This window comes from Saccopteryx leptura, chromosome 4 (assembly GCF_036850995.1).
Source record: "Saccopteryx leptura isolate mSacLep1 chromosome 4, mSacLep1_pri_phased_curated, whole genome shotgun sequence".
Lineage (NCBI taxonomy): Eukaryota > Metazoa > Chordata > Mammalia > Chiroptera > Emballonuridae > Saccopteryx > Saccopteryx leptura.
Window position 1 is genome coordinate 212,668,500 of NC_089506.1, and position 27,542 is coordinate 212,696,041.

Genomic DNA, 27,542 nt, shown 5'->3' on the forward strand with positions numbered 1-27,542 from the left:
CGGTGGTCCCTCCTGCCTGCCATGTCTAATAAAAGGTATCTGGATCTTGGGAGCACCCAAGCTTACTTGCATGGCAACACAGCGCTTCCTGCCCATTTTATTGACGTCGCCCTGGGAGGGGCTGAGGCTGAGTGAGCCCTGCTGCGGGGCCAGGCCAGCAGATTGCAGCTGGGAGTCCCACGCTGTGTGGAACAGAGATTTCCTGAGCAGACACATCCCCAGGAGGCAGGCTGAGCTGGCAGAGCATGGCACTCAGATGGAGGGTGGGCCCCTGGCCCAGCGGGGCCTGGGTCCAGGGCCACTCAGCTCTTTACATATTTGTGCCAGTTGCCTGGAAAAAGCAACAGCAGTTCTCTTGCCCCTTGGTCCTGGGGTAGGGAGAGTGTCCTGCTGCCCAAACCCCTCACTCCACAGTCTGGACAGAAGGGAGAAGGGGTAGGTGAGCCTCAGGTTGCTGGGAGGGCTGGCATGCAGGGCTGAAAGATGGGGGTCAGGAACCGTGGGCTGGTTGCTGGGCCAGCCACCCAGGAGGTACCTCATGTGAGGGTCTGAGGAGGGGCAGGGTGGGGCTTTGGCTCTGGGCTGGCAGAGTGAGACGACCCCAGAATCCCTCTGGCCCAACCCTCACAAGTCAGAAAGGGTAAGCCAAGGCCCTGAGAAGGACCATTTTCTTCCAGCCTGCACAGGAAGACAGTGCCCTAGAAAAAGGCAGGGAAGAAAGCTGGAGCTCCGAGGTGTGTGTAGTAGAGGCTCGTCCACAGGGTAGAAGAGGTGAATAGACAGGAGCCTCCAGCCGGGAATCATCCAGGGAGCCGGCCCCTTGCAGACCAGCAGGAGGAGGAAAGCCTGATGTTGTTGGCCCTAGAAGACTGGACAAGCTGGCATGGTGTGGGCGGTGGCTCAGTCTGGGGGGCAGGCATGGTGGGCAGCCCAGAGCAGGTCAGGCACGACGCCAGCGTGCAGCTGCAGGATGGAGCCCACACTGAGCAGGTGCATGATCTGGTGCGAGTTGCCCCAGTAGTCGAAGCGGCCTGGTCCCCAGCGCTCTGGCAGACGGGCCACGTTCACTAGTCCCCCAAGGAGTGCTAGGGCATCCATGCGAAGGTAGCAGGGCAGGGAGCCTGGAGCCCCAGAGCCTAGCCCCACGCCCCGAGCCCCAAACACCAGGAGGCGGGCACCAGCTTGCCAGCCAAAAGCTCGGAGTCGGGCACTGGTGGAGGGGGCAGTGAGGGCCCTCCAGCCAGCCACACCCGATAGCATGGTGTAGCCCACCAGGGCAGCTGGGCGCAGCCAGGGCCTGCAGGCCAGGGTGCAGTGGATGATGGGCAGGGCCCCTGCACAGAGGAGAGAGGAGAGGACACATTAGTCTGGGGGTCTGCCTGCCCTGTCTACCCAGGGCTTGTGTAAGCCTCCCCAGCAGCCCCCTCCCAGTTGCCCTCCAGCTTCCATCCTTCTAGTCCCCTAGCCCATCCTCTGGCTCACCGAGGGTGTTGACGAGGCAGACCCCACACATATCCAGGGCAAGGAGCCTAGTGTACACAGGGCTACCCCCTTGGTGGCACATGAAGAGGTGGTAGAGCACAGAGCCTGCAGGTGGTGCCAGGCAGGCCACACAGTGTGTGCCCCCCAGCCAGCCATCCTTGCCCAGTTGACCCCAGGGCATGGTCATTGGCAGCAACACCAGGAAGCCTAGCAGGGCCAGCCCTGGGGAAGGGAGACAGTTATCCATCACACAGCTTCAGCACAGAGGACAGATCATGTCCTCAGGGAGTCCACAGTCTAAAGAATACAAGAGGAATGAGAGCGAGACAGGCCTTGACAACAGTAACAGCTATCACCAGACCTGGGACAGTCAGGCCGTGGGTTTTTAGGAAATTTACTTACTCAGCAGAGCTCACAATAGTTCTGGAAGTAGAAGAGAGTGTCATCCCCACTCTGCAGTGGGGAAACTGTAACCTGTCCCAGGTGACTCCCGCAAGTAGGAGAGAGCCCAGGCAGTCTGACTCCCAAGCTGCTCTCACGCCTACAGCCATATCACTTCCTGGGGAAGCAAGGGGCCCCAAACCCCTAACCTGGCCTCTGTCAGCAGAAGCCAGAAGGAGGTGTGACTTAAGCTAAGTTCTGAAAAGAACATGTGGACAATGATACCAGGTCCCAGGGCCACTAAGCTTGTTCCTCCCAACCCTATGTCCTCTCTCCATAAGTGACCAAATGAAGGATCTGGGCCTTTCTGTCTTCCACAAGGGGCTAGGCCAGGCAGGGAAAAGGAGCCGGAAGGAACTCGTTCCATCTCCTCCCCAGGCACCACCTCTGGGAACTCCCCAGGCACCACCTCCCAGCCCAGGCGTCTTAACCTTCCCTGCTGGCACTCTGTCATTGACCTCACAGGGGTCAAAGGTGGGCACAGCAGGCTGGGGCTGCTGGCTGTCCACTATCAGCAGAGCCTAGCCAGGCCACAGTCCCCTAGTGGGGTAAGTCCCAAAGCTAGGCCCAGTCCGCTCAGGGCCCCTCTCGGCCAGGGCAGGCCAAGGACGGGCAAGGCTGTGTCAGCACAGCTCCCGCGGGGCCTCGGAGGAGGGGCCCAGCTCCTGTGGGGCAGGGCGGGGGAAGAGGGGAGGCGAGCCACCAGACGGAGCCCCAAGACTGGGCTGCTCCGGACCGGGGCGGCAGGGCGGCCTCGCGGAGAGGGGCTTTTCCTCCTGGACCCTTTCTCCAAGTCAACACCCAGGTCCGGGAGGGGTGCACAGGGGGCCGGGATTACGAAGGGACTGGACACCAGGCTTCTCCCAAGGGCTCAGAGGGATTAAGCAGGCTCGGTCCACCACACCTGCCCCGGGGGCCCCGTCTGGGTAGCGGAAGCAGGCAGCGCCATCGGGACAATGGCAGCTTTGTCACCGTGGCTCCTGGCCGTACCAGGGCAGGGCAGCCCAGGACCTGGTCGCTGGGGCGCTCCTCGGCCTTCGGGAGCCCGGCCCTGAGCGGGCAAGGCTGCCGCAGATATAGGATGCGGGGCGCAGCTCACCGTGTGTGTAGATGTTGCCCAGCTCGTTGTGCAGGTAGAAGAGGCTACGCAGGCAGCCCGAGCCGCTGCTGGCTGGACGGTAGCCGGTCAACACGAACTTGTTGAACTGCAGGTGTGGCGGCGAGCTGGCCCAGTCCAGCAGGCGCGGCCCGGCTAAGAACGCCATGGCCCGGCCTGGCGCGGGCGGGCGGCCCGCGCTCCTCTTACCCACCCGGCCTCCTCCTCAGTGGGGCTGCAGCGGCTGAAGGCTCATCCCGGCGCCTGCCCACGGTCCAGTGCTCGCTTCGCGCACGCGCCGGCCCGGGGGTCCCTGCTCTCGCCTCCCCTACGCTGCGCAAGCGCGGGCCCGGAGCCCCCCGCGCAGGGGCGGAGGCTGGGAACGCTACGGCCGCGGGAGCGCAGTGCGGCCGGGCTGCCGGGGCAGGCGCGCCGCAGGGACAGTTCGCGACAACAGCAGCAGCAGCAGCCAGTAGTCTCTGAAGCCCTAAGGTCGGGTGCGGCGGGACGCTGGAGGGCACGCAAGGCTCCGCCCCAGCTGACCACCCACGCCACTCCACCAGCATTTCGCGCGCTGTGATGCAGACGTAGACGCTGCGAGGGCCAATGGGTACGGCTGGCCGGGTGGCTCCGCCCCGAGGCCCCCTCAGGCCTTTACCCTCTTAGCATACCCTACACTGGCGGTTCCAGTCTCATTTGCTTGGGGTAGCTGTGACTTGGAGCCCGACGTTCTGGGTCCCGGTGGCTTTGCCAGAGTAGCCCAGGCGCCTCGCGTCCTCCCGCAGTGCGCGCACTGGCTTTCCGCGCGACCCCCAGGTCAACGCATCCTTGGGCACCCACCCTCCCCAGCACAGCCCCCCCCCCCCAACCCCACCCCCAACAGCTCGGGCTCTGTCCAAGGTGCTGGCAGCCCAGACATTCGGACAGGTCAGGTCGCCCGCTGCTCCAGACTACGGGGGTGATCTCTTTACAGGCCCGGCTCCCTCGGAGCGCAGCAGGGCATGCTGAGGTGTCCAGGCCTCTTCGGGTTTGCCTGACATATCAGGCGCCCTCGCGCGAGGCCCTGCCCTTCTTTGAGTTTGAGCTCGACCAAACTCCTTCCTGTTATCGCCCACAAATTACACCTTCAGCCCCACCCCAGGGCAGGCAGGAAAGGGAGGAGAAAAGAGAGGGCAAGTAGCCAGGGGAGAAAGGTCAGTCCCCGCCTGGGTTCATACTAATGCGGGCCCAGGAAGAGGCCCTTCTTCCGTTTAACCCGGCTTACAGCCGGCCTTTTTCTCTCCCCTTCTCCAGAGCCTGGCCCACCCATCCTTCCTCCTGGGCGTTCCTTCGTCCTCAGCATTTCAGGAGGTTCCCTGAAACTTTGTGTGGAACGCCCTTAATTTGCATGGACATACCCAACCCTTGGCTTGAGTGTCCCCATCAACATGCTTTTCACCACTTAAGAATTTGCAGAGTCTTATACCAAAATATGTCTTTTTATTCACAGTGGTCTTTTGACCACTTTTGTTGACTTCTCACATTTCACTTAGGGCAGCAGGCCAGGACCACCCCAAGAGGAGATCACAGATCCCTGAAATCAGAGACTGGCATGTCAAGGTCTATGAGGAGGGAAGTTGATTTTTCTTGCCATTTGGCCTCGATCATCCGGACACCTAGAGTCAGGCCAAGTTTCCAGTAATAGTACTAGATGCTTCCTCTCTGACGTCTGGCCTCTTAGATATCACCAGAGGCAGAGCTGCCTTTTAAAAAGTGGAAGCCATGGTAGAATGCGGCATAACAGATGTCCATCCCACTGATGGAGGATCCAGTGGACCCTTGAGGTCCCGACTCAGAGAACAGAGATGAGCGAACGCAGGGAACTCTGACTGGAGGCGCTCAGGGGGCGGTAACTCGAGGCTAGACTCTCGGCCTGGGTGTCTTCGGGGGAGCAGGGCAGTGCCACCCCTCGGGGACGGCGGTACCACACGGCCCAGCTTCTCCTGGAGCCCTGGGAAGGCCTCAACGCCGGGGACCCTTTTCCCGGAGCCAGCAGACAGCTCCTAGAGAGGGAGCAGACGTCGTCAGCCGTTCGAAACCTCAACCAGTCTCACCCCAGCATCCTGCTTCGCCCGAGTTCCCACCTGCAGTTCCCTGTGTGGACTCAACGCCTTGTCCCTCAAGAACCCAGTAGATCCAGCTCCATTCTTTTCCCGGGCCCCAGCTTCCCGCCTGCCCCGGCCCCTGGGCACTGAGGCGTCAGGCACCTGGCTGCCCATCTGAGTTACCCTCAGACCTTGCCCCAGCGAGCGCACCGTTGGCGCAGCAGCGACAGCAGCAGCAGCAGCAGCAGTAGCAGCAGCAGCAGCACTGAGATGGCCATCACTGTCGAGAAGACCCGGGCTGCGGGCACAAGAGTGCAGTGAGGACAGGGCTCCAAAGGGGCTACTCCCCAAACTCCCTCCCATCTCAAGCTTCCGCCTCACCCCCCATCGCGGCCTCTGGAGCCCCAGGCCGGGGGCTGCAGCTCACATTGGTCCCGTCGGGGAGAGCTGCAGGGGTCTGGGCGGAGCCCTCGGGCATCACCGGGTTCTCTGCAGGGTCCTGCACGCCTGCGGAGAGGGGTGTGAGGCCGGGTGGCGGGGGGGAAAGGGCCCAGGGGGAATGGGAATGGGGCGGGGCCGCACCGCGGTAGGTGAGCGCAAAGCCCTGCGCGTGGCCACGCTCATCGCTGCGGAAGGTGAGCAGCAGCGCAGCGGCGCTCAGGCGCAAGGTCCCAGGCGGCGGCGGGCGGGCGCCGTCGAAGGCACGGAGCAGGCTGCCGGAGGACGCGTCGCGCAGCTCCAGCCTGTCGCGTGGGTCAGCCAGCTCGAAGAGGCGGAAGGTGAGCTCCAGCGCGGCGCCCGGCGGGCCAAGCGCCCAGCTGCAATTCTGGTCCGGCCCGTATTCGTCCGGGAAGTCCGGGGAATAGATGACACCCTGAGGTGCGGTCCAGTTCCCCTGACAGGAGCCCACGGACACTGTGGGCGGGGCTGGCGGTCAGAACCCAGAGACCCGCGGGCCCCCCCTTCGCCGGGTCCATGCCGAAGTCCCGCCCCGTTAGCTAGGGCCCGCTACCGGGCTGACCCAACAGCTTCCCCCGGCCCCTTCCATAAGGTTTTACGTCCATCGCTTCCTCAAATCCTGCTCTCAGCCCCAGACCCCGCCCTTGGCCCCCAGGTTCTGCCCGGCCCACTCTTCGGGCCCGGTCCTCAGTCCAATCCCCTTCTCAGGCCCCGCCCTTAGCCGACGGCTTCCACTTCCTACGTTTGACCCTGTCACCCAGGCCCCTCATTCCCGCTCACTGCTCACCCTCGTAGACGCCCAGGCGCCCATCGCCACCGCACAGTTGGCCCGGGTGGCCGAAGCAGATCTGGTCACAGTCCGTGGCCGGCGCCGGGCGTCCCCGTGTCAGGTCGCTTTCAGAGCCACAGAAGCAAGCGTACCCAGCTTCCACGCCAGCCAGCTGTGAGTATAGACGGGGTGACGCCGAGGGCAGGGTCTGGGGTAAGTAAGGGTGGGGTAGTAGGAGCCAGGGGTCCGGCTCGGAAGTGGGAATCGGATTGGAGGTTTAGAAATCAGTGTCAAGGTTGGTGTCAAAATTGGGAGTTGATTTCGGTTAAGGTCAGGGGTCACTGGTCTGGGCCTACGAGCACTACCTGGTAGCCTTTCATGCGGCAGAAGCGAAGGCACACCTGGACCGTGAGCTTCGTTGAGGTGCCACTGGGGCCGCTGAGGGCCGGGGGTGCCCCCGAGTCCACGAAGCAGCCGAGGTACCCGGGCACTGAGGAGACAAGGGAGTCAGGGTCTGTCCAAAAGTGATCTCCACTCAGGCAGCCCAGCGCTCCTACCCTCGTCCGGCTGGCTCACTCACTGTGACACGTGGGGATGTCGCAGTAGCGCCAGTAGATGCCCTCCTCCGTCTCGGCCACGTAGCACCATGGCTGCACATCACCATCTGGGTTTCTGTGGGTGGAAGAGAAGTGGTCCGGATCCTGCTACCCGTAAATCCCAGGCCCTACCCCAGGGCCCACTCGCAAAAATGACCACCGCGTGTGGCACAGCTACTCTCCGTCGTAGTCTTTCGAGAGTACGATTGGAAGTCATTCAAGGGCGCTGAGGGCTGACTTTAGGTATTCAGCTGAGGTCTCCGAGTGTTCTCTGTAGTGTTCGCCCCTCACCCCACCCTGGGCCTCAGCCGCTGGCCTTGACTCAGAACCCTGCTTTAAAGCAGAAGTGGTGACTTCTATCAGAGAAGTGCCCTCCCGCTTAGCTCGGTCCCTGCTGCTCCAGACCGCCGTTGTACTCTGTATCCCCACTCCCTTCACCAGAAAATGCCCTTCAAAGAAGTTGTAGGGCAAGATCCCGGCCCCTCACTCCAGAGATGGCTTACTGGCCTCGCCCACACGGGCCCAGGCCTGACTTGAGGCTGTACACAAGTTGGGCGCCTAAGGCCGGAACCAAGTCGGAAAAGGTTTTGAGCGCCCATCCCCGCTGCGCTCCACCCTCCCGCTGGACCCTGTGCTGGTCCAGCAGAATCCTCTGCTCCACCTACCCACAGCCCTTGCCTCCGGCCCACGCCGGCAATAGTGCACCCAGCCCCGCCTCCAACAAGGCCCCGCCCCAATGCCCCTCCCTCGACAGACCACGCCCTGGCCCCGCCCCTAACCGGCAGAAGTTGTGCGCTCCCAGCCCCCAGCGACCCTGGGGGTCTCTGGCGCTGCTGTAGCTGTGCTGCTGCGTCTGGTCCCAGAAGAGACAAGGGCGGCCCGCCCCGCGCGGGCCCGTGCGGTTCTGCTGGCCGCGGTAGTCTGCGCCGTTCACCTGGAAGCACTCAGACAGGCCTGCACGGCCACGGCAGGGCCATGGGAGGTTCGGAGCTTCGCTGGACATCCTCACTCCCCCCCCCCCCCCCCCCGACGCCAACTCTTGCCCGGCTCCCTAGCTGGTGCCCCCAGGTTCCTGGGACTGCTCAGCTGCTCCCGCCACCTGCTCTGCCCCCTCCCCAGGTTCGGGACCCGGGTCTTATGCGCAGAGGAGGGGGTGGTGACCCAGGCCTAGTCGCCGGGCCAAGACTCACCTGGGCTATGCAGGCTCCCCGCGGAGGCCCCTCGTGGTGGCAGCATCGGGAGGAAGAGGAGAAGAAGGAGAAGGCTCTGCGGGGCTCGTGTCCCCATTACCCCCAACCTAGGAGAGGTCGCCCTAGCCCGTATACCACCTGTGCCACCCCCGGGGTCTCCCTGGCGACCTGGGGGGGCGTTGTCCTCTGCCTGGGAATCTTCGTCCCGCTTTGGGCAGGAAAGCGTCGCTGGGGGCTTTGGACACTCTACGTCTGGAGCGGGAAAATATCTCCCGGGGGTAGTGGCCTCCCAGGGTTTCTGCCCCTGGAGGCGTCTCCTGCCTCGTCTCTACTGGGGGTCTCCCAGGGGATCTCTGGCCAGGGGCTCCTCGTCTCTGCCTCTCGGCGCTCGGGGTCTTGCCTCGGCTTCCACACCTGCCCCCTCCCGCTGCGCCTAGCTCTCTGAGTCTCCCTAGCCCAGGTATCTAACGTGCTGGCTTCTGCCCCTCTCGCGTCCCTATGCGGGTCCCTCCCTCTGGGATCCTCCCTCCCCACCCCCCACCCCCGAGGCCGGGAAGCCCCGCCCGAGACTGGAGCGAAGGCAGCAGGTCCAGACGCCTTCCACGCTCGCCCCGGACCCTTAGCGTCCCGGAGCGCGCCTCTCCGCCCCCTTCCCCTTTCAGGGTCGGCGCAGGTTCCAGGGGGAGCGTATGGAGGAGGCGCCTAATGAGGGAGATACAGGACCCTCTCCCGAGGTCACACGTCCCCCCGGGGAAACCCCGCTCCCAGGCACCTTTGAATGAAATGCACGCACGCACTCCCCATTCAGTTACCCACGCAGTGTCAGAAGCTCGCGTGCTTACCCTTTTCCAGGTCCTCACGCCCTTCGCTCCAAAGGTCCTGACACCTCTGACCTGACGGAGGAGATGCCACTCCCAGCCCCCCCCGCACCGTCGAGACAGACGGGAATGGTGAATGCTCAGTCCTGGACAGGCAGGGGCAGCTGGTGTCTGGAGAAGAAGGCAGCTGTGCCCCTGGTTCCAGCCGGTCCCTCCCTCTTCTCCCCCTTCTCTCCCTAATACCCCCCACACCCCAGCTCAGGCCCTCCAGAGCCATCGCAGAGAGATGGAATTCCCCCAGCGGTACCCCCCTGCCCTCCGCGAGGGAGAGGAGGTTAACAGGCCTGGGCAGGTGTGGGGGGAAATTCCCCGCCCCCTCCCCACGGGCCCGACTCTTCTGAGTTCTCTGATCTCCCAGCGCCGCCCGCCGGCTGCCCCGAGGGCTTGGGGGGAGGCCAGCGCAGGTGCTTAGGAGGGCGCGGGAGGGGGCTCGGGAGAGAAGGTGAGCTGTGGCCAGAGGCCCAGAACGGACCTGCCCCGCCCAGATCCCCTGCTCCTCAGTCCAGCCTCCCCACCCTTCACCAGGCCCGCACCAGGCTATCCGGCCTGGAAGGACCTGTCTCCACCGTGTTAGTACCGCCCCAACCCCAGGATGGGGAGGCACAGGGAAGATTCTAGAAAGGACAAGGAGCTGCTGGCAGTAATGAGACTCAAGACCTCACAGCTAGTTCCTCACACGTAGCTTATTGGGTGGGTGGGTGGGGTTTGCAGAGGAGCATTGGAAGGAAGAGGGCTTGCTGAGACTCAAGGCTGGCGTTGCAGTCACCTCCCGGGAAAGCCTGGTCAGCGGCCAGGCTGGCCACAGCTCACCTCTCAGTTTTCTGGCCCGGCAGAGCTCTTGACTGGAAGTTTCACCTGGTAACTGGAGACTGGGTAGCCGCCCGTGTACTGGGCCCCCTTTTCCCTCCTGCACACGAGCACCGTCGCCACAGGGGCTCGGTGGGGCCCGGAGAGCATTCCTGGCTGCAGGCCTGGGCCAGGGTTTGGGTGATGGAGGTGCACAGGGGGTGTGGCACCGCCATGAGATGAAGGACAGGGACAACCAGGCCCCCACATGTGCAACGAGCACCAGTGGGGGGCGTAGAGGAGGAACTGGCCCCTCCCCTGGAGGGAGGTTGGACTAAAAAAGACTGTCCATTTGGTTCACACACTTCCATTCCCTACTCTCCACTGCCTCAGGCTACTGCAAAGGGGTGTTGGAAGAGGGAGGAGGTGCTCGTTCCAGGACTCAGGCACTGAGTTGAGAGGCAGTATCCCTATTGGCAAGCTCCAGTTCAAGGTGGTCCATGGAACCTCCAACTAAGGAAGGCCAGGGCCCATGCCCCCTGCAAAGGGGACAAACAGACTGGAGAAGTAAACAACAGAAACTTATTGTGTCATAGTCTGGAGGCTAGAAGTCTGAGATGAGGGCTGGATCCTTCTGGGAGCCGGGAGGGAGACTCTGCCCCATGCCTTTGATTGGCTGTGGTGGTTTGCTGGCCATCACTGGCATTCCTCGGCTTGCAGAAGCATCGGTCGCCCTGATCTCAGCCTCCATCTTCACGTGGCATTCTTCCTGTGTGCACGTCTGTGTCCAAATTTCCCCCTTTTATAAGGATGTCACTCAAATTAGGGCCAGGGCTCTCCTACTCCAGGATGAAGAATGACATCATCTTAACTAACTGCATCTGCCACAACCTATTTGGGTGAGTTGTATGGTATGTGGACTATATCTCAATAAAACTTTTACTAAAAAAACAACAACAACTAGGCAGCCTGACCAGGTGGTGGTGCAATGGATAGAGCATTGGACTGGGATGTGGAGGACCCAGGTTCGAGACCCCGAGGTTGCCAACTTGAGCGCGGGCTCATCTGGCTTGAGTGTGGGCTCACCAGCTTGAGCACGGGGTCTCTGGCTTGAGTGTGAAATCATAGACACGATTCCATGGTCTATGGTTTGAGCAAGGGGTCACTCACTCTGTTGTAGTCCCCCGGTCAAGGCAAATATGAGAAAGCAATCAATGAACAACTAAGATGCTGCAACAAAGAATTGATGCTTCTCATCTCTCTCCCTTCCTGTCTGTCCCTCTCTCTGACTCTGTCTCTGTCAAAAAAAAAAAAAAAAGAACTAGGCAAGGTGGTACTGGTGGACACCGACAATTGATGGGACATATAGTGACAGCCAGGCAGGGCATTGTCAAGGATGGCTCTGGGTTTCTACCTGTGCAGTGGGACCATCGACTAGGCCGACAACAAGTAGATACTTCCATTTGCTGCCTGCATGTGGTAATCACAGAACACCCATGGCCAGGGTCCAGGGGCAGCTGGACACAGGTTTGGTTACAGAAGGGAGGGCCAGGCTGGTGATGAATCCTGAAAGTGGCTAAGCAGAAAAGGGCTGAGGTCCAGTTTCCAAAACACCAACCACATACTATATAAATCACCCGAGGGAGAGAAGGCCTATAGGTCAGGTGTTGTTGGGGGCAAAGGGTCCTTTGAAGGAGACTGGGAGGGAATGCAGAGAGGGGTGGTGAACACAGAGGAGGGGTCAAGGGGGGTCAATGCTAGAGGGTGATCTCTGAAAAGCATCTGCTGACTTTAGTGAAAAGGAGGTCCTTAGTTCCACCCTGCAGAAGGCTTCCTGATAGAGGACATGAGGACAGGAGGCAGGGCCTTGCCAGAAGGGAGAGTGGGGCCATGAGAAACATTTCTATGATGCTCACCTTACATCTTTGGGGACAGAAGCTGGGGACCAATCCTCCTAAAGCCAGCCATGCTCCCCATTTTTAAACTTTGAGTTCCTTGGTTTTTATTTGTTTTATGACAGAGACACAGAGAGAGGGACAGGTAGGGATAGACATACAGGAAGGGAGGTGAGAAGCATCAATTCTTTGTTGAGGCTCCTTAGTTGTTCATTGATTGCTTTTTCACATGTGTTTTGACCGGGGGTGGTGGGACTACAACAGAGTGAGTGGCCCTTTGCTCAGGCCGGTGACCTTGGGCTTCAAGCCAGCCACCTTGGGCTCAAGCCAGCGACCATGGGGTCATGTCTATGATTCCATGCTGAAGCCAGCGACCCCGCGCTCAAGCTGGTGAACTCACACTCAAGCTGAATGAGCCCGCGCTCAAGCAGGCAACCTTGGGGTTTAAAACCTGGGTCATATGCATCCTAGTCCAACACTCTATCCACTGTGCCACTGCCTGATCAGGCTTGAATTTCTTGTTGATAACTTTTGCTAATGCTTGAGAACTTTTAATTTTTAAAAATTTTCCATTGATTTGAGAAAGAGTGGAAGGAAAGAGGCAGGGTGGAGAGAGAGAAGCATGAAATTGTTCAACTTAGTTGCTCCATTTTGTTGTACACTTATTGGCTACTTCTCATATGTGTCCTGTACAAGGATTGAACCTGTGACCTTGGGATGCCAGGATGATCCAGAGATACCCAGTTAGGGCCTTAACTTTTTCTTCTTTTTTTCTTTTTTTAGTGAGAGAGACAGACAGGGACAGTCAGGGAGATGAGAAGTATCAGTTCTTTGTTGTGGCTCCCTAGTTGTTCATTGATTGCTTTCTCATATGCCTTGACCGGGAAACTACAGCTGAGCAAGTGACCCCTTGGTCAAGCCAGCAACCTTTAGGCTCAAGCCAGTGACCCTGCGCTCATGCTGGTGAATACACACTCAAGCCAGATAAGCCTGCACTTAAGCGGTGACCTCAAGGTTTCAAATCTGGGTCCTCAGCATCCCAGGCCAACACTATCCACTGTGCCACCGCCTGGTCAGGCTGAACTTTTTATTTTAAATTTCATAGTTAAGACATTGTTGTGCACTGTCATGCAAAGGGGAACAGAGACACCACCCACATCATGTGGTGCAAACATAATAAACTAGGGTTTATTGGGGGAAACTAGCAGCAGAGTGCGAGCAGGGAAGGAAAGCATGGCCCCTCTGAGATGTCACTGTCCACAGAGGGGGCCAGCTTCCAAGAGAGGGATCCACCTGGTACACTTTGCTCTGTGAGAGTGAGGGGGGCAGGGGACATCTGAACCGTGCAGGAAGACACCTCTGGAGTTCAGTAGCTGAGTGGCCATGGGGGCACCCAAAGTGATGACCGTGCCCAAATTCACGTCCATCTGGGCGTCCTCAGTTCAGGCAACACCAACCATCCATCTGGCCTCTAAGGTCAAAGCAAATGTGGAGAAGAGGGAGGGTGTGCCAGCCTCAGCAGCGTGAACGCCCCAGAGGAAAGAGAAGCCTGCATCCTCCTTCGAGTCTCACACTGCACTCCAACCTCTGGGTGCCTAGAGCCCGGCCAACGTGACAACCGTGGGACTCGGGACTGGGAAAGTTGTTGGCATGCAGGCCATACTTGTCAGGCTGCAAAACGGGCCGACTGTGCAGGCTTTGCAGGTGGCAATGGCTGTAACTCAGTGCCTCTCACTCAGGACCTCAGGCCTACGTGAGGGTCCCCATCTTCCAGGAACTGAGCCAAACTCCATCTTCAACCACGTGCTACTAAGACACGTGCAGCATGTGGCTTTGGGATGGCCAGCTGTTGTTGCGATTGGGATGTGGACATACATACCAGCTCTACCTAGTGAGATGTAAAATAAAGTTTATTGGCCCTGGCCAGGTAGCTCAATTGGTTAGAGCAGTGTCTTGATATGCCAAGGTTGCAGGTTCAATCCCTGGTCAGGGCACACATAAGAAACAATCAATGAATACATAAATAAGTGGAACAACAAATTGGTGGCTTTTCTCTCTCTCTCTCTCTCAAATCAATAAATAAAAATAAAAAAATAAAATAAGGTTTATTGAGGGAAATGAATAAGCAAGGAAACATGGAGGCCCCTGAGATGTCACTGTTCCATAGCTGGATGGCAGGCTCCGTGGCCAGCTTGCCAGGAGAGAAAGGGCCTGTCGTATGTGTCCCCCTGCAGTTACAGGACAGGGGCAAGGAGCCTCGCTGTGGAAGATGAGGCTTTGTTAGCAAGCAGCAGCCTCTGGAGTTCCCCAGGGGACATCAGCCTGCTTCTCCTGGACCTGCCAGCTCTCTGCTGCGCTACCAGACTGGAGAAAGAGTTACACCTCTACTGCCACCCAGCTCTGCCCCTCCGCTTGCATCAGATGAACATGGGTGACCCAGGACACTGCCGGCCTCAGCCAGGTACAGTCTGCCTCATGTAGGCTTCTTGTGGACATCCAGGCTGGTTCCTGCTGCCAGCAATGCCACCTGCCATGGGGCTCATGGACACTGGGTTTAAGCTGGAAAACAGCAAGGGAAAGAAAGTCTAACAGTGTATACTAGGGTCCCCGGTTTGGCCTGCTCTGTTACTGTGAGGCACGGCTCTGCTCTGCAGCAGGTGGCCAAGGGGCACAAAGGTCCACGTGGCACCTGGCCAGAAAACACTTGAATGGCTGGAGCTAGGCAGAGCAGCTCCGCTTAGCTCCAAAAAGCAGGAAGTTCCCCAAACGTGCCCTGGCCAAAGCAGGGCCACACCCAGCTGGAAAGTCCTTGGCAAAGTCTCCTGCTCTGCAAGCAGATGGGTGTTCGTGGCTTGGGGCGGTAGAACAAGGAAGAGTGACTTTATCAAAAGATGCTTCTTCAGATCTTTGGGAGGTCAGGCCTTCCCCACATCACGCACACCTGCAAGCTGCCAGCTGCTGGCACTCGTCTTTGCCTGCATGAAGATGCCACGGTATTCCTTCTGGCCTCTTGAGGAAGTGTGAAGGCTGCTGATGCTTTTAAAGAGTAAAAAGGAGCTTTTTTCCAGCAGCAGCTAGCCAGGTGGGGAACGCCGGGTCCTGCGTAGACGTGGAGCATCCCGGACGCTGGCGACACATGTGGTTCCTCTGTTGGAGTCGAAGAGGAGACTGGACTCACTGAGACTTGCTGTCAGGTCTTATATCTTTGACTTTTCTGATTACAAAGAAACACATATTCATTATAAAAACCCAAACATGGCAGAAATAGAGAACATGGAAACTTAAAGGTCCCTGTAATACTTTTCCCTAGAGAAAACATCAACTAAATCATTCTTACATACACACATGTACATATATCAGACCAATTCCTCTCAAACAAGAGATTGCTCCATTGCCATAAAGCTTGGGAATTTTTGGCTTTCTACACCAGCATGTCCTGGGAGGAAATACCAACATGCCTGAGAAGTCCCATGTCCTGCTCCGGAAGTTGCCAGGCCTTTTCAAGATACTTTGTCAGGAAACAGAACTCTCCTTTGTTACTATGTCAGGGTTAGGAATGTCCACAAATCCCTAGATATTCCTCATGCCAAGCGGAAGAACCTACATTCCTCTCCCTTGGGTGCTGTGACTGGCTTCTACAGAACCGAGTCAAGCAGGAGTGAGGGGTGTGACACTGGTCAGAAAGCCCCTCTATGGCTTCCTTCCGTATTTATTTATTTGCGCAAGTGTGCAAGAGAGACAGATAGGAAGGGAGAAAGATGGAAAGATGAGGATCATCAACTCGTAGTTGCAGCACTTGAGTTGTTCAGTGATTGCTTTCTTATATGTGCCTTGACTGGGGGGGGGGGGCTACAGCAGAGCGAGTGACCCCTTGCTCAAGCCAGCGACGACCTTGGGCTCAAGCCAGCATCCTTTGGACTCAAGTGGGTGAGCCTGCTCAAGCTGGAGACCTTGGGGTCTTGAACCTGGGTCCTCAGGATCCCAGGTCGACACTCTATCCACTGTGCTACCATCTGATCAGGCAAGAGATCTTTCTTTTTAAATATAAGTATTTGCAGCTATAAGTTTCCCTCTAAACACTGCGTGGCTGCATTTCATAAGTTTTGATATTCTGTGTTTCTGTTTTGTTCATTTCAAAGTGTTTTCAAGCCCTGGCCCAGTAGCCTCAGTTGGTTAAAGTTGACAAAGATGTCATTGTCTCGACATGCCAACGTTGCAGGTTTGATCTCCAATCAGGGTGCAAGTAAGAATCAACCAATGGACTGACCAGGTGGTGGTGCAGTGGATAGAGCATCAGACTGGGACGCAGAAGACTCAGGTTCGAAACCCCGAAGTCACTGGTTTGAGCGTGGGCTCATCTAGCTTGAGCATGGGTTTACTAGCTTGAGCGCAGGGTCGTTGGCTTGAGCATGGGATCATAGACATGACCCCATGGTTGCTGGCTTGAGCAAGGGGTCACTCACTCTGCTGCAGCCCTCTGGTCAAGGCACATATGAGAAGGCAATCAATGAACAAACAATCATTGAACAACTAAGGTGCCGCAATGAAGAATTGATGCTTCTCATCTGTCTCCCTTCCTATCTGTCTGTCTCTATTTGTTCCTCTCTCGTACTCTCTCTGTCAAAAATAAAAAAAATCATTAGCCCTGGCTGGTTGGCTGAGTGGTAGAGCGTCTGCCTGGCATGCAGGAGTCCCAGGTTCGATTACCGGCCAGGGCACACAGGAGAAGCACCCATCTGCTTCTCCACTCTTCCCCCTCTCCTCCCTCTCTTTCTCTCTCTTCCCCTCCCGCAGCCAAGACTCCATTGGAGCAAAGTTGGCCTGGGCGCTGAGGATGGCTCTATGGCCTCTGCCTCAGGCACTAGAATGGCTCTGGTTGCAACAGAGCAATGCCCCAGATGGGCAGAGCATTGCCCACTGGTGGGCATGCCGGGTGGATCCTGGTCGGGCGCATGCAGGAGTCTGACTGCCTCCCCGTTTCCAACTTCAGAAAAATACAAAAAAAAAAAAAAAATCATTAGAATCAACCAATGAGTGCATAAATAAGTGGAACAACAAACTGATGTCTCTCTCTCCCTCTCCCTTCCTTTCTTTAAAACCTAACTTTAAAAATATTCAAAGTGTCTTCTAATTTCCCTTGTGATTTCTTCAAGTCATTGATTATTTGGAAGTGTGTTGCTTAATTTTCACATATTTGTGAGTTTTCTAAATTTCTTCCTGTTACATTTTCTGCTTTCATTCCACTATGGTCAGATAGCACACTTTGTATAATTTTAATCCTTTTGATTTACGGAGTCTTGTTTTATGGCTCTGATAGGGTCTACCTGGAGAATGTTCTATGTGTACTTGAGAACAATACGGCCTCTGTTATTGTTGGTGGGTTTCTTCTTGCTCTGCTCTCTTGTTTCGGGGAAGATAGTGTCATGTTTGAGGACACTCAAGCAGCCCTAAGGAAGGGTCCATATGGTGAGAAACTGAGTCCTCCAGCCTCCAGCCAAGAAGTGAACAGGTCATTCTGGAACCACTTCTTCCAGCCCCTCAAGCCTTCAGAGGACTGCCACCCTGGCTGACACCTTTCCTTCAGCCTTCTGAGAGACTCTGATCCAGAACCACCCAGCCCAACCACTCCTGAAATCCTGACCCAAAAAATGCGGGAGACAGTAAATATAATATTTATCATTTTAAGGCACGAAATTTTGGTATAATCTGTGACACAGCATTAGCTAACTAATACAATTACCCATTAATCTGCTGGCTTTCAGTAAACAACTCTTAAAGCACAGTTGAACATTAAACAGAAGTTTTATCTTTTCTGAGAAAAAGAATTGAAAACCTGGATTAATAATTCTTTTCTTGTTGAAGGTGCTAGAGCCAATGACACACACCTTGTAATGATAACCTCAAGGCCTGAATACAGAAAACCAGGTAGAATGATGCTGATTTGGGGAGTTTTGGGAAGCCCCAAACTACCTGTGTCTAGCAAAAGAAGCTGCTTGAGATCCTAAGAGTCAGTCTGCAGCCCTTGTCATCAAAAAGATTGGGAATGGGCCTGACCTGTGGTGGCGCAGTGTATAAAGCGTCGACCTGGAAATGCTGAGGTCACCAGTTCGAAACCCTGGGCTTGCCTGGTCAAGGCACATATGGGAGTTGATGCTTCCAGCTCCTCCCCCCCTTCTCTCTCTCTGTCTCTCCTCTCTCTGTCTCTCCCGCTCCTCTCTAAAATGAATAAATTAAAAAAAAAAAAAAAAAGATTGGGAATGCCTGACTGGTTGTGATGCAGTGGATAGAGTGTCAACCCGGGACATTGAGGTCCCAGATTCAAAACCGAGGTGGCCAGCTTCCAAGCAGGGTCGCTGGCTTGAGTGTGGGCTCTTTGACATGATCCTATGGAGACTGGCTTGAAGCCCAAGGTCACTGGCTCCACTTGAGTCCCCCTGTCAAGATACATATGAGAAGCACTCAATGAACAACTGTAGTGCTGCAACTATGAACTGTTGCTTCTCATCTCTCTCCCTTCCTGTCTGTCTGTCTGTCTCTCTCTCTCTCACCAAAAGAGAATAGGAGGAAGAGAAAAAGAGATTGGGAATCAACCAGCCATCAAAGATGATCCAGCCTTTGCCATACCAAAGACACTCCACAACACCCACTTCCTGTTTAAACCAAGCAGTGGCTTTCTCTTGGAAATCCCTTTGTGTTCTAGGCAGAAATCAAGTTTCTTTTGGTTGCTTTATACAATTTGGATTCATTTCTATATTTTATAAGATGTGGCCCTTAATATTTACATGAATTAATATGAGACACACAATGCTTTCTAAAGACTGGTTTTATGTTCTGTTTATGTGACAAGAACCCATTTCGTTCAACATAGCTAATTATTTGCACCACTTCACACGTGTGTGTGCGTGAGCATGTGTACTCACATTAATATATTCTTCTGGGTAGTCTCTATCTTTTCTTCAGATGTTCAAAAGAGACTACAATCGGTAAAAAGTTAAGACCTCTTAAAATAAAAGAAAGAGAAAATGGTAGTTTGTTCTGAAGGATGGGACAGATTTAGGTGTTTTCAGGTTCAGGAGAAGAAACCAGTAGAGAGGACAGACAGAAGACTGTGAAAAGGCAGAAAGGCCAGGGCACAAGGCTCCCCAGACAGTGCTGACCGCAAGGAGTCTGAACCTTGGGCTGCAGGAGACCAAGTCCCCACAGGTCTTTTGTATCCCACCTCTGCCCCCACCCCTGTCTGTACCTGGGTCCTCCTGCTGGGCTGCGTTGGGGAGCCGCTCCCGCTGCCTCAGGGCCTCCAGGCCCACCAGGTCAGGCAGGTGGCAGTGGCTACGCATCACAGTCACCTGCTGACCCTGGGTGATGGCCCGGCTGCGGCAGCCCAGCCGGGCCTGGTCTCGGCACATCCAGTACACCTTCTCGCCGGCAGCCTTCTCCTTCCTGTAGAGGAAGGACTCGTGCACCAGGAACCTCCCCCCGAGGGAAGTCCTCAGGAACTCCAGAGGCTGGAGGGTGCCTAGAAGAAATGTAACAGTGTGAGTGGGGGGCCTGGGCCAAGCCCTGGAGGCAGGGGATGGAGCCTGGGTACCGGGGATGGAGGCTGTTTCCTGTTTCCCACCAGCCTGCTCCAACCAGGAAACCCTCATCCCCCACAGGACTCACTCTGGTCCCTGCCCTCTACCCCTGTCTGTGCCCCAGGGCCCTGGGACCATTGCCCTGAGTCCCTCGAGTGGAGACTGGCGGTCTCTAGGGCCCTGGTGCTGCCTGGGGCGGTTGGCTCTGCAGCCACCCAAACCCTGAGTTCCCTGCAGGCCTCTCCTAACTTGGCTTGGACTCTACACTTGCTGGCAAGCGCCCCGGGGCAGGGGCTGAGCTGGAACATTCCGGGAGGCTCACGGCTGGTCTGAACTGTGAGCACCAGGGGCCTCGGCCTCTCAGCAGTCTGTCCACCCTCCCCTTGGCCAGCTGGCAACCAATCAACTCTCTCTCTTGAGACTTTTAAGTACCTTAACTGAAAGGTCATGCAATGTCGGGGCTGGTGTGGCCAGAGAGAAGTGAGGTAATGTGGCAGGGGAAAGGGAGAGAGGAGACAGAGGAAAACAGACATCAGAGAGGCCTGGAGAGTGCAAGCAGAGGGTCCCCAATGTTCAGGCGCATTGCCCCATACATGGATGCTGAGCACTTCCTGTAGCTGCTAATAATGCCCCCTGGCCACACCCCCTTTGCTCCAGTGGTCTGAGTGGGTTTCTCCCACTGACAGCCCATCCCAGACTGGGACCAGCACCATGAGTGTGGAGCCCAGACACAGCCTATGCCCCCAGGAAACTCAGAGCCCAGAAGACAGACTGACATACATGACTGAACCCCAGTGGACGCGGGCCATGGATAGGAAGTCTTAGCAGGAAGCCTCTAGACAGTGTTTTGGCCCCAGGGGCTGCTGAGGCAGCAGGGAGACCAGGGCCCAGCGCCTGCCCACACCTGAACCTTCCCTCTGGGCTGGGCAGGGGAACTGCTCGCGTTGCCTCAGGGCCTCCAGGCCCCCCAGGTCCGGCGGGTGGCAGTGCCTGCGCATTACCATCACCCGCTGGCCCTGGGTGATGGCCCGGCTGCGGCAGCCCATGCGGGCCTGGTCCCGGCACGTCCAGTACACCTTCTCGCCGGCGGCCTTCTCCCGCCTATAGAGGAAGGACTCGTGCACCAGGAAGCTGCCCCCCAGAGGGGTCCTCAGGAACTCGGGGCCTCCTGGGGAGAAACGGGGGAAGCAGTCAGGGGAGGGAAAGCCTGGAGCCTAGGCCTTGCAGCAGAGCAGGGAGGTGGGCGGTGGCCGCGCTCTCAGAGCCAGAGCAGCGTGACTCTTGGAGTGACCTCCACAAGCCCCACCCATGCTGCAACACCTCCTCACAGCAAGAGGGCCCTGGTGCCCAGGACACAGACACCCCCTCCCCACCAGCAGCTTCAAAACCAGCCTAGCCTCAGCTCCTGGAGCCTGGCAGGGAGGGGAGATGGGAGACTGGTGAGGTGGAGGCCCCTGAAGACAGAGGGCTGTGCCCCCATCTTATGGTGCCCAGAGGAAGTGGGCATCTTTGCTACATCCATTCGCTTATCCAGGTGCCTATAAAGGGTTGCTACCCGGCCCTTTCGGTCCCTGCTGAGTTGGAGGGCCCCCTCTGGGGAATAAGTAGTCAGGAGTGAAAAGGGTGTTTTGTGTGGCACAGAGTGGGCTATAGATGAGCTGAGTTCCCGGGGAACCAGGGTGGGTGGGTATTTGATCTGAGGGCAGAGGGAGAGGCAAGCAATAGTATAGTCCATGTGTCGGGAGGAGGGAGGAGAGTGAACCCTTCTGCCCAAAGGACTCCCTTCCCTCCATTTAGGCACAGGGACCAGGCAGAGGAGCTGCGGACAGACTGAGGAGTCTGTCTCCCCACAGCAGAGAGCAGCGAAAACCAGGGGGGGGGGTGAAAATGGCCTGGAGAGGGTGGGTGTTGGGGTGTCTGGATGTAGGATGGAGCTAGGTGACCTCAGGGCATGTTTCTGATTCCCTGGCACCTGATGAGAATGTCCCCTGAGGAACGAAGGCACAGAACACCAGGCCAGAAATCTGGAGAGGGGAGGGGAGGACAGCAGAGCAGAGATGCTGACAGAATGGTGCAGGCTGCGGGTGTGTGAGGGCATATGGTCACAGACTTGGCAGACCAGCCTGGAGGGGGATCACTTGGCCCAGTGGCCAAGTTGGGAAGGCTAGAGGCCCCGGCCAGTGCTGCACAGGGGGCCTCGGTGTGGGCTGTCTGTATGAAGAGCAGGGATGTGTCTGTGCCTGCAGGAGGAAGAGTCTTTGGGGTGGGGAGGGAGGAAGTAGAAGTCTGCATCTGGAATGGGACACTTCTCGCTCATTTTCCCGCACAAGTCTCAGAATGCCGGCAGCCACTGTGGGAAGTTCCTCCTGTGGGCACTGACCAGCCCAGGCACGGAGAGATGACCCTAAAACTTCAAGCCAAGACCCATCACTTGCATAGGATCAGTCCTCAGAAAGCTGCAGGTCATTCAAGAACAGAGACCAGGCAACCATGGAAGGATTTACAACCTGGAGCTGGGCTAACAGCTACTCTCTCCATCCAGACACCTTCAGACACGCATGGTCTCAACAGTGTGGCCGCCAGGGACCCTTGCTAGGGTAGTGATGAGAAAAGGGACTTCCAAAGACAAGGGGGTAAACCAAGCCAGAGAGAGACCTCGAGATGAGGGTGGACTAGGGCAGTGGTCCCCAACCCCCGGGCCGCGGACCGGTACTGGTCCGTGGGCCATTTGGTACCGGTCCGCAGAGAAATAATAAATAATTTACATTATTTCTGTTTTATTTATATTTAAGTCTGAACGATGTTTTATTTTTAAAAAATAACCAGATTCCCTCTGTACATCCGTCTAAGACTCACTCTTGACACTTGTCTCGGTCACATGATACATTTATCCATCCCACCCTAAAGGCCAGTCTGTGAAAATATTTTCTGACATTAAACTGGTCCGTGGCCCAAAAAAGGTTGGGGACCACTGCTCTAGGGCACCCCGGGAGATGGAGAGGCAGGGCCTCACTCAGACTGGAGCGAAAAGCCTGGAGCTGTCCTCTGCTGGCTGAGGAAGAGAGGCGATGGGCACAGCCCACTGGCGGACAAGTAAAGCGGCTGCTGGACTGCCCAGAAAACAATGAGCAGTGTGAGCAGCAAATAATCGCAGTGTGTTCCCTGCAGAGCGTGAACAGATTTATATACTAAAGCAAAACTAAAAACTGCAGTAACTGCATTGAAAGGACGGGGCACCAGGTAGCAGCTAAACCCTCACTTCTCTCGCTGGAAGTCAACAGAGATCGAAGAAGCAGTTGATAGCAGCAGAAGAAAGTTTCAGGCAAAAGGGCAGCAGACACTCTAAGAAGGGAAGAAGCTCACAATGGTTCTTCTGGGTGGGAAATGGAGGTAAGATGGGGCGGGGCTGCTGTGTGCTTTGTAGGTTTGTCTCCATGTACACAAGTTACATGGAAATGGAATAAAAAGAGAGTCAGAAAGAAATACAGTCAGAGATCTCAAGTTTGAGAGAACTTTAAGGTCAAAAGTCTCACCTGACCAGGCAGTGGCACAGTGGATAGACAGAGCGTCGGACTGGGACGCAGAGGACCCAGGTTCCAAACCCCGAGGTTGCCAGCTTGAGCGCGGGCTCACCAGCTTGATCCCAAGGTCGCTGGCTTGAGCAAGGGGTCACTCGCTCTGCTGTAGCCCCCTCCCTCTGGTCAAGGCACATATAAGAAAGCAATCAATGAACAACTAAGGAGACTAAGGAGCCACAATGAAGAATTGATGCTTCTCATCTCTCTCCCTTCCCGTCTGTCTGTCTCTATCTGTCCCTCTCTCTGTTTCTGTCCCCCCCTCAAAAAAAAGTCTCTAAAGGTGACTCAGATGACTCAGAAAACTATACAACTGGTAACCCCTGAAGGAGAGGCAGGCTTCTCTCAGACATGAGTGAAGAGCTGGGTAAGTAGAACAGGCTAAGCCGAAGCCGTACTTCTTAACAAGATGAGGACAGGAACATTTACATCATTGTGACCGTGAGAGTCCACAAACACTAGGCCCTGTGGGGTGCTCAAGTGGACAAAGATGAAAAGATAGGGGCTGTGACCCTCGTCAATGGCTCCCTTGAGCCAATGATAGAGAGTTATGGAGAAGAGGTGGAGGAGAGAAGGAGTTGATTAGTTTCATGAAAATATCACCTTTTGCCCTTGAACCACTTGGTCTGTAGGACGTGCTTGTTTCTAGGCACCATATTATCCGTTCACACTGTAAAAATGAGAAACTGGCTATTTGCAATTAGCTCCCTCTAAAAATCATATAATTTCTGCCTGACCAGGCGGTGGCGCAGTGGATAGAGCGTTGGACTGGGATGCAGAGGACCCAGGTTCGAGACTCCGAGGTCACCAGCTTGAGCGCGGGCTCATCTGGTTTGAGCAAAAGCCTACCAGCTTGAACCCAAGGTCGCTGGGTCCAACAAGGGGTTACTCGGTCTGCTGAAGGCCTGCGGTCAAGGCACATATGAAAAAGCAATCAATGAACAACTAAGGTGTTGCAACGCGCAATGAAAAACTAATGATTGATGCTTCTCATCTCTCTCCATTCCTGTCTGTCCCTGTCTATCCCTCTCTCTGACTCACTCTCTGTCTCTGTAAAAAAGACGTAAATAAATAAAAATCATATAATTTCTTAAGAAATTAAGGGCAGAGGAAGACAAGAAAGAGCCTGGGATGAGCATGTGCTATAGAGTTTCAGGGCAGGTCGGACTGGTCTGAGCGTGAGGAGAGTGAGGAATAAAACCTGAGCGAGTGGGACTGCCCGGAGTCACCCCGAGTCCCATGGGGGAATGAGGTGGGGTGATGGCCGAGGAGTGGAAGCGAGGAAAAGGTGAGTGAGGTGAGAGGGCTGTAACTCCTTCCAGAGTGCCGCTAGTAAGGAATGGGAGGGTGCGTGCTAGGGGACATGGTGGTTCAAGAGAGAAAGGCTGGCTGGCGGGGTCTCCCGCCTGTCCCCAGGCCTGTCCCCTATCCGCCTTACCTGAACTCCCCCGCTGGGCCGCACCAGGACATTTCTCCCGCTGCCTCAGGGCCTCCAGACCCAACAGGTCAGGCGGGTGGCAGTGGCCTCGCATCACAGTCACCCGCTGGCCCTGGGTGATGGCCCGGCTGCGGCAGCCCATGCGGGCCTGGTCCCGGCACGTCCAGTACACCTTCTCGCCGGCGGCCTTCTCCCGCCTATAGAGGAAGGACTCGTGCACCAGGAAGCTGCCCCCCAGAGGGGTCCTCAGGAACTCGGGGCCTCCTGGGGAGAAATGGAGAAGGTGGTAAGTAGACTGGGCCACCCACTCCTGCCCCCCAGGCCCTCAGGAGTAAGACGTGAGGGGCCCCAGCTCTGGCCAGTGCGTATGGAGAACTCACCCGGGCCCGTGTCCTGGTCCTCAGTGGAGGATCCCTGCACGGCCTGGGGCTTCATGTGCTTTCTGGGACGGGGTTTAGTGAGAGTCAGGGTGCTGGGCCCTCTGCGATAGAGCAGGCTGTCTACACCTTGGAGCAGCTTGTCCACTTGGCCCCCGGGGCCGCCTGGCCTGGCCCGCAGAATCTCCTTGGCCTTCTCCTGCTGCCGCCGGGCCTGCAGGCCCTCCATGTCAGGCGGGTGGCAGTGGCCACGCATCACAGTCACTCGCTGGCCCTGGGTGATGACGCGGCTACGACAGCTACGTAGTGTGTGGTCCCGGCACGTCCAGTACACTTTGTCCCCCACGGCCTTCTCGCGCTTGTACAGGAATGACTTGTACACCAGGAAGCTGCCCCCATAGCAGGTCCTCAGGAACTCCAAGGGCGGGCGCTCTCCTGGAGGAGGAACCGGCAGTCACCTGGGCTGAAGGGGACGCGGCTGCGCAGTGTGGCTAGAGGAATGTGCGGCCGGGGGTGCTGCTCCAAATGCATCCCACGGACCCTGCACCCACTGACCCAGGAGAGAGTTGCAGCTCCTCTCCTGGTGGTCAGAAAGGAGGCCACGTCGGAGATCACGCACCACAAAGGGCCACGCTGATTCCTACTCTACATCCTCAGTGCTTCCTCTTTCCAGGGCATGATTTTTTCTTAGGGTTTGTTTAAAAATGTTATCTAGCCTGACCTGTGGTGGCGCAGTGGATAAAGCATCGACCTGGAATGCTGAGGTCGCTGGTTCAAAACCCTGGGCTTGCCTGGTCAAGGCACATATGGGAGTTGATGCTTCCTGCTCCTCCCCCTGTTCTCTCTCTCTCTCTCCCCTCTCTCTCTAATAAAAATGAATAAATAAAATCTAAAAAAGTAAATAAATAAAAAATTAAAAAAATAAAAATGTCATCTAATTTTTGAGTAATGCTTGCACATGCCATAAAATACAAATGGTACCAAGAGATACACAGTGTGAAACAAGTCCCTCTGCCTTGCCCTGGCACCCAGTACCCGGCACAGAAGCTGCCTTTGGTCCTTCCCAGGTCAGGAAGCACTCAGCCTTGGGACCAAGCCCACCTCCCAGTTACAGGTACTAAACAATGCACAGAAATTCCACCTGCAAGTTACCCAGCGCCATTGCATGCTGGGCCCTGCTGAGTACTTCCCCCATGTCAAATGCTGAGTCTCCCTGGCATGTAGGCTACCACCCATCTTCTGACAACGCTCCCCACACTCCTGAAATCCAGGGACTGTTCTGAGGCTACCCAGCTACATGAGGTGGTACTAGAACTTGAAACTGGGACCCATGGCTCAAAATTCTCCCACCAGGCCAAACTTCCCAAACTGCATGGGTTCCCAGAATCACATGGAGCCACATAGACCCGGCTGCATTAGAAAGTTCCAGAAGGACCTGGGACCTCTTGTTCAGACGTTCTAGTTCTATCCTATGGGCTTAATGAATACTGGGATGATATTTTTACAAGTCATTTTGACTCTGAGCACCCTATTTTTAAAACACGTAGAAACCCACATTTCTATTTTGGCATAAGAAAGGGCCCATGGGTTCATGTCTGTCCGAATGGAGATGACGCGGGGAGGCACTCACCGATCCCCAGGGTTGGGCGTTTCTTAGGGGGCAAGCTCAGCACCGACAGGGCTCGCAGTCCCTCTGTCTCTTCTGGGGCCGGCTTGCTCAGCTCCAGCCCCGGGGCAGGCTCTGGCTCCTGAGGACACAGCCATGGGCCCACCCCCTTGAGTGGCTCTTCCACCTGGGCTCTGAGGACCTCAGGACCCCCCAGGCTTTCCGGCAGGGGTGCGCTGGGCTGCTTCTGTTTCTGGCGCCGGGCCTCCAGGCCCTCCTCATCAGGGGAGTGGCAGTGGCCTCGCATCACCGTGGCGCGCGGGCCTCGGGTGATGGCCCGGCCCCGGCAGCCCAGCTCAGTGTGCTCTCGGCACTTCCAGTACACTTTGTCCCCCACGGCCTTCTCCTGCTTGTACAGGAAGGACTCGAGCACCAGGAGGCGGCCCCCAAACGGGGTCCTCAGGAACTCCAGGGGCTTGGGGGCTGCTAAGGGCAAGGAGAGGGCCAGGTTAGCTGACACGGAGCAAACATGAGGCCAGGGCTGTGGACAGGAGGGATGGGACTGGGAGTGGAGAGGGAGGAGGGCCGTCACACCAGCCTGGGGCAGGTTTGTCGTTAGAGACAAGGAGGCTTGACTTGGAGCAGGGATGGGACAGCCAAAGTCACGCACGGGGAGAGAGGGTGCACAGGGGGCTCACTTCTGATCATGCAGTCAGGGCAACAGGCCCAGAACTCACCTGTGTCTGGCCTGCTGCATTTCGGCTCGAGGACCTGGGAGCTTGGCTGGACTGGCACTCCATGCTCCTCTGCTGGCAAGATCTGAAGGGTCCTGGCCAGGGTGTCGGGGCCAGACATCTCCAAGGACATGATGCAGTGCACTGCTCCGGGCTGGGGGCACACCCCATCCCCATTCTCAGTGGAGGCTGTTAGCAGGACCAGATTGGGGAATTCCTTGGGCTTTGTGGGGACTGTGGGGACGACATCTGTGCCGGTTTCAGGGGACGGCTCCTGGCCAGCCCTCACGTTCTCTCCCTCTTGCTCACTGGCCTCAGGCAGGGGCATTCTGGGACCAACAGCCTGTCTGCCCCCAGTTCACACTCAGGTCCCAGTAGATGGATTTCTCCTCCTCCTCCTCCCTGGCTAGGAACCAGGCAGTCCAGGGGCTCGGGCCTAAGGAAGGAGGCAGATGGCCATCAGTGGAGAAGCCTGGGGCTCAGGAGAATGGGCCTGGGCTGCGGGTTGGGCAGACAGGGAACTAGGCTAGGCAAGGACCTGAATGGAGCCAGAGAAACCCAG

General features: G+C 56.8%; 3 protein-coding genes and 1 long non-coding RNA gene across 16 annotated transcripts in view; 1 reads left to right on the forward strand and 3 right to left on the reverse strand.

Moving 5' to 3' along the window:
- Positions 1-84: 84 nt before the first annotated feature.
- Positions 85-3,539, reverse strand: PAQR4 (progestin and adipoQ receptor family member 4). Of its 3 annotated transcripts, XM_066382812.1 has the most exons (4): positions 3,025-3,539; positions 2,587-2,744; positions 1,483-1,704; positions 85-1,334 (listed from the first exon to the last, which is right to left on the reverse strand). In XM_066382812.1, exons 1-4 carry the CDS (start codon positions 3,186-3,188, stop codon positions 901-903), a joined length of 978 nt encoding a protein of 325 aa, XP_066238909.1. In that variant the 5' UTR covers positions 3,189-3,539; the 3' UTR covers positions 85-900. The 3 variants fall into 3 exon arrangements, with proteins under 3 accessions (XP_066238909.1, XP_066238905.1, XP_066238906.1); XM_066382808.1 differs by lacking the exon at positions 2,587-2,744 and having other exon boundaries at positions 3,023-3,512; XM_066382809.1 differs by lacking the exons at positions 1,483-1,704; positions 2,587-2,744 and having other exon boundaries at positions 3,023-3,531.
- A 946-nt stretch (positions 3,540-4,485) lies between these two features.
- KREMEN2 (kringle containing transmembrane protein 2) lies at positions 4,486-8,413 on the reverse strand. 8 transcript variants are annotated; one of them, XM_066382803.1, is made up of 9 exons: positions 8,118-8,413; positions 7,707-7,881; positions 6,912-7,003; positions 6,697-6,821; positions 6,350-6,503; positions 5,686-6,018; positions 5,485-5,610; positions 5,295-5,401; positions 4,486-5,061 (listed from the first exon to the last, which is right to left on the reverse strand). In XM_066382803.1, exons 1-9 carry the CDS (start codon positions 8,212-8,214, stop codon positions 4,765-4,767), a joined length of 1,506 nt encoding a protein of 501 aa, XP_066238900.1. In that variant the 5' UTR covers positions 8,215-8,413; the 3' UTR covers positions 4,486-4,764. The 8 variants fall into 8 exon arrangements, with proteins under 8 accessions (XP_066238900.1, XP_066238901.1, XP_066238896.1 ...); XM_066382804.1 differs by having other exon boundaries at positions 5,314-5,401; positions 8,118-8,407; XM_066382799.1 differs by having other exon boundaries at positions 5,314-5,401; positions 5,531-5,602; positions 8,118-8,331.
- LOC136403725 (uncharacterized) lies at positions 5,795-9,653 on the forward strand. The gene is made up of 3 exons (XR_010751177.1): positions 5,795-5,882; positions 6,358-6,505; positions 8,970-9,653. It is a non-coding gene; the product is annotated as an uncharacterized lncRNA (long non-coding RNA).
- Positions 9,654-13,762: 4,109 nt separating this feature from the next.
- The window catches only part of FLYWCH1 (FLYWCH-type zinc finger 1), a 35,245-nt gene continuing 21,465 nt past the window's right edge, over positions 13,763-27,542 (reverse strand). For 3 of the 4 annotated variants that reach the window (XM_066382794.1, XM_066382793.1, XM_066382792.1), the window contains 7 exons: positions 26,984-27,416; positions 26,271-26,732; positions 24,644-25,075; positions 24,264-24,527; positions 20,155-20,418; positions 18,920-19,192; positions 13,763-14,890 (listed from right to left, as the gene is read on the reverse strand). In XM_066382794.1, coding sequence (XP_066238891.1) covers positions 14,874-14,890; positions 18,920-19,192; positions 20,155-20,418; positions 24,264-24,527; positions 24,644-25,075; positions 26,271-26,732; positions 26,984-27,308 — 2,037 coding nt within the window. In that variant the 5' untranslated portion in view covers positions 27,309-27,416 and the 3' untranslated portion in view covers positions 13,763-14,873. The remainder of the gene's footprint in view (positions 14,891-18,919; positions 19,193-20,154; positions 20,419-24,263; positions 24,528-24,643; positions 25,076-26,270; positions 26,733-26,983; positions 27,417-27,542) is intronic. The other variant, XM_066382795.1, reaches the window with a different exon arrangement.